The sequence below is a fragment of the Cyprinus carpio genome, chromosome B8 (genome assembly GCF_018340385.1).
Source record: "Cyprinus carpio isolate SPL01 chromosome B8, ASM1834038v1, whole genome shotgun sequence".
Lineage (NCBI taxonomy): Eukaryota > Metazoa > Chordata > Actinopteri > Cypriniformes > Cyprinidae > Cyprinus > Cyprinus carpio.
Window position 1 is genome coordinate 11,125,323 of NC_056604.1, and position 4,873 is coordinate 11,130,195.

General features: G+C 32.1%; 1 protein-coding gene across 1 annotated transcript in view; it reads right to left on the reverse strand.

Moving 5' to 3' along the window:
- Positions 1-502, reverse strand: part of LOC109052489 (unconventional myosin-If-like) — a 9,234-nt gene extending 8,732 nt beyond the window's left edge. The window contains exon 1 of the mRNA XM_042730414.1: positions 496-502. Within this exon, the coding sequence (XP_042586348.1) occupies positions 496-502 (7 nt within the window). The remainder of the gene's footprint in view (positions 1-495) is intronic.
- Between the last annotated feature and the right edge of the window lie 4,371 nt (positions 503-4,873).

Consider the following 4,873-nt stretch of genomic DNA (forward strand, 5'->3'; position numbering starts at 1 on the left):
TCTCATACTCTTGAAATTTGGCTAAATTTGACTGTCACAAGTTAGAGTGTGTACAACATCTCATACTGTTAACTGGAGACCGAATAGTGAAGTGTCCCTTAAATAAAATACTGTTACTTTACTATACTGTCTCTCTCCAGTGCTAGGATGCATTTTTAAAGCAGTCACCTGTGCTCCTTTTTATCCTGAGATTCTGACTGATGTGTCATCAGTTTTGCTACTGAATGCTTGCTTATGGATAATTGTGTTATTTGAGTTTACACTGACACTAGAGTTAATTATTTGATGTGTTTGTGTTTTATGAATGAGAACATAAAATATCTTTAAAATGAGGCCAACTTTGAGAAATCCATTAAAAGAAAATTGCAATGTGTGTATTTATGCATTCCAGTGTTTTGAATTGGTTGTTCCTGGTCGTTGTTTTACAAGTTATAAGCACTAAAAAACATTGTAAGTTTATTGATTAGCTTTATTGCAGTGTAATTTTAATTTTACACGTCATATTTCAACATTCTCAAAATAATAAAAAATACTCGGTTTTTTTGTAGGTGCTAAAATGTTACAACATACATGTTTTTTCTTTCTTTTTGCTCAAAACAAAACAAAAAAACAATCTACAACACTTAAGACATTCGACAAAATCACACACAACTGGCAAAAGGTATTGCACGCGCACGCGCATGTCCTTAGATAATCCCTTGTAGAACCAGACACCGCCTTCAGAACGCATAAACCAGGAAGCAGGACTATTCCTTCGTTTCAAAAGAATTCCTCTCCAAACTAACTTCCGCGGTAAGATCTTTTTTTATATATATATACATAACGTGACTGTACTTGATTATGGTCCATACAGTAAATATTCTGTATAAATATAATGACAAAGGTTCGGCTTAGTGAAACACTTTTGTCTCATAACGCAGGCTGTCACAATGCTTTATATGAAGAAAATAAATTAAATAAATTAACGTAAATACTCTTAATAAGTAAAACTAAAAGGAGCATGTAGCATACAACTTAAAAAGTAGACTGCTTATTTGGCTTGTTTCCAGTTAAATCTAACCTATTTATAGCTATTTATTCATTATTACATAAAGTAAATTTATGATTTTAAAATGTAAGTTGTCCTTATTGTATCAAGTGATTTAGAGTAATTGTGATTAAGTAATTAATTTATTAACTTGTTGTTTTTTACAGTTGTATCAAGCAATATTGACATGGTCTCAAAGTGTTCATTCTATTAATGTTTTCTATTGAAATAAAATCGAAAGTTAATGGAGAACAGAGTTTTTGTTTGTTCATTTTTTTGGTATTGATCATGTGATTTCTCAGTAAATGAAACAAAGAGCACTTGTGGCTTAATTTATTTACAATAGCTCACCTGGGAGTCAGGTGTTTCCCACAGTGTTTGTAGGTGAAAATTAAACCATTTTATAAACCCCTTTATTTTTGTTAATCGTTTTTTTTTCCCCCCTTTTTTAAAATTAAATTTTATTGTTTAAAATGAATTCCCGGCCATTTTTTTTTGGGCTTTCCCCATTTTTTCCCCGTGGTCCATAAAAATTTTTGATAGGGAAAAAACCAAAAAACCTATTAACTAATATAACCTTGGACAAAATTAACGTTTAAATTGCCTGTTCCTTTTTTCGGGGGGTTTGGGAACGGGAACTAAAGAAACAATTTTGGGGTCAGGTCTAAATTTTTTCCCCCGGGAAATAAAACCCCCCGGGGGAAATAAAAGGGTTTTTAAATTAAACCTCCTTATATTTATAACGCCGGGAAACCTGTTTTAGGGAGTTTTCCCTTTACCCCTTTAATTTGCCCCCAAACATTCCAAAAGGGAAGACCCCAAAGAAAAACCAACTTTTTTAATTTTGAAACCTAAGGGGGGGAAACCGGGAAAAGGTTTTTCCTTTAAACTTTTCCCCCTGAAATAAAAAAACATTTTACAGGGTATTGAACCCCCCCCTTTTCAATGTGTTGGGTAAAGGGAGGGGGGGGCCCAAAAAAATTTGGACTTTAAAAAAATTTTAAAATTTTATTTGGACCCAAAAAATTAATTATTTTAATTTTTAATTTTATTTTTAAAAATTTTAAATTATAAAAAATTTTAAAATAAAATTAATAAAATTTTTTTAAATTTTTAAAAAGAATTTTTTTTAAAAAATTTTTGGAAAAAATTTTTGGGATGTCCAAAAAAAAAACCCTTTGTTTTGGGCCCTGAAAACCCAAAATTGTGCCCTTTTGAAAAATCTTTTGCCTGGTGTTTGGGGTTTTGATTTCAAAAAAAGGGGTTTTAAAAAAATTTATGATGTTAATTAAGAGTTTTTCCCCTGGGTCTAAGAAGAAAAAAACTTACACCCCAATCCCATTTGTACTTGGGGGGTTCACCCGGAAAAAAAAGACAGCTGTAGATTTTTTTTGAAGCACCTTTTCCCTGGGCAATAGTCAAACAAACGGTGAATATTTTAGAACACAGAGAAACAATGGCCATAGAGGAAGGACAACTATTTTTTAAAAAATTTGATCAGAAACAAGAACAATACCAGTAATACTTGTAAGATAAACCCCGTTTTACAGCATTATCTTAAATCCCACAGGAACAGATTTTCTGATACTGTGTGGTAACTGAGGAAGGGGTACTTAAGGCTCTTTTTACTGCCTGTCACCACATTCAAAGTGAGGATTAAAATAGATTCACAAGTTTAAAAAAATATTTAATATACCCAGATATAAAAATGTATACATTTTTTGGGAGTTAAAGGGCCTTAAAGAAAAAAACCAAACAATGTCATCTGATGTGGAATGTGGGGTTCCAAACCCCCCATTGTTGGGGGTCATTGTTGGGGTCAGTGTTGGTGTTTTTGACCTGTTTGGGGTAAAAAATCATCAAAAATTTAAAAGAAGAGACAAGCTTTAAAAGAAGACTGAAATTATTACAAAAATATATGTATAAAAAAAACCAAGGTGTTTTCAAGTGATAAATACTTTTTTAGCTTAGGTATAACTTTTTTTCAGTACCAATACCAAAAACTATTTTTAGTGTGAACCAGTAAAAAAAATTAACTTAAAATAAAATTATTTTTTTATTTTTAAATTTTTATTATAATTACTTTATAAAAAAATTTAAGAAAACAAAGATTTATTTAAAGGGGATAGGAAACAAACTTTCATATATTATGGGGGAAAAAAAAGTTCAGTTTATCTTGATTTTTGCATGGTTTGCAAAAAGATTAAAAAACCCTGATACCTCACGCCAGCAAAGACCCCTTTATAAATAGGCACAAAGCAGAGTAATTTGGAAAATCATGAAAAAATTTATATTGATATTAGGATATCATAATATCGGATTGTGCTATGGGGCAAATGTATATTGAGTTTTTTTTAAAAAAATTAACTTTTTTACAGAACACCAGACTAGTGACCCCCCTTTTATCAACACAGTGGTAAGAGCCCCTTTACTTTTCAAACCTTTCTATAGAATAGAACAGTCTCAAATTTAAGAACAGGTTTTTTAAAGTGACCAAATTTGTGTATTTGCTAAGAAAAAAGACATGATAAATTCAGAAACCCCCAAAAAGGGGGCCTTCTACTATCCCCTCCCCCTTTAAAATCTAATGATTTTTGTTTTTTTGCTGGAATTTTTCCCAGAAAAGGGCCCTTTGGAAAAAATAATAGGGAAATTGAGTAATATATATTTTTACGGTTTTGGGGTGTTGTTGCGGGTCATTTTGTTATCTTCCCCCTGCTTTTTATTCCCATTTTGGAAAATGTAGAGTTTTTGAAACTTTATATAAATTTGTTTTAACATCTAAAAATTTTTTTTCGGGGGTTTAAGCTGCCATATCAGTTGTTTGGGAAAAATATAAGCCAGAAAAATGTAAACATGCAAATTTGGGTCTTTTTTAAATCAGACATTAAAAAAAAACGGGTTTTTTATTTTTTCCCCCCTTTTCATCAATCAGCTGCCTGTTCGGGTTTCAAGTGGAAAAGGCAATGGGGGAACCTTATTTTTTGGAAAAAATTTAAATTTTGGGTTTTTAAGGAATCCAAAAGCCCCCCAAGAGTTTAAGTCTAAAAAATTTTTTTTGGAGAAACAAAGGGTTTTAAAGGTTAATTTTACTGTTTTTCCCTTCTGTGGGGGAAGGGAAAAGGAAGAGCTGGGCTCCGGACAAAAGATGCTCTCTATTTGTAAAGCAAGGTTTTTATGGTCCCTAAAAAACTATGCAATTCCATCATACCAAAATCCCCCTTTCCCATTTTAATTTAAAAAAGCTGTTGGAAAAAAAAATTTGGGAAAAACACGGTATCATCATTATATAAAGCAACGATCCCATTTTTTTTGCGGTTTTGCAAAGCAGCATTGAATGAAATTAAGGTTTCCAATTCCTAAAAGATCCCACGTTGGTTATTTTAGGGTTTGTTTGAATTGAGAACACCTGTTTCCTTAAAAAATTTTATGATCAAATTTGGTTTAGAAATTTTTAAGTTAAAACCCAAAAACGACCCCAAAAATGATGTTTACTGCTTTTACGTATTTGGCACGCCGGGGAAAAAAAGATTTTTTTTGAGACCTTTTCCCTTTTAAACCCAAAAAACCATTTGGGGTGGATTTGGGTGTCTAAATTTGACCCTTATTTTTTATCTCGGGTTTTGGGAAAAAACCTTAAAATTTCCATTTTGAAAGGGGAAAATGATGTCCACCCATATCCCCAAAGGGCCCACCCTTTTTTTCAAATTTTGAAACCAACCCCGGGGACTGTTTTTAGTTTCGTTTTTGGACCCCCTGCCCCTAATTTTAAAACATGGCTTGACACACCCCCATTTTGGAGACTAAAAACCGGCCCCAAATGTGTTGAAAAAACCCGGAAAAGAT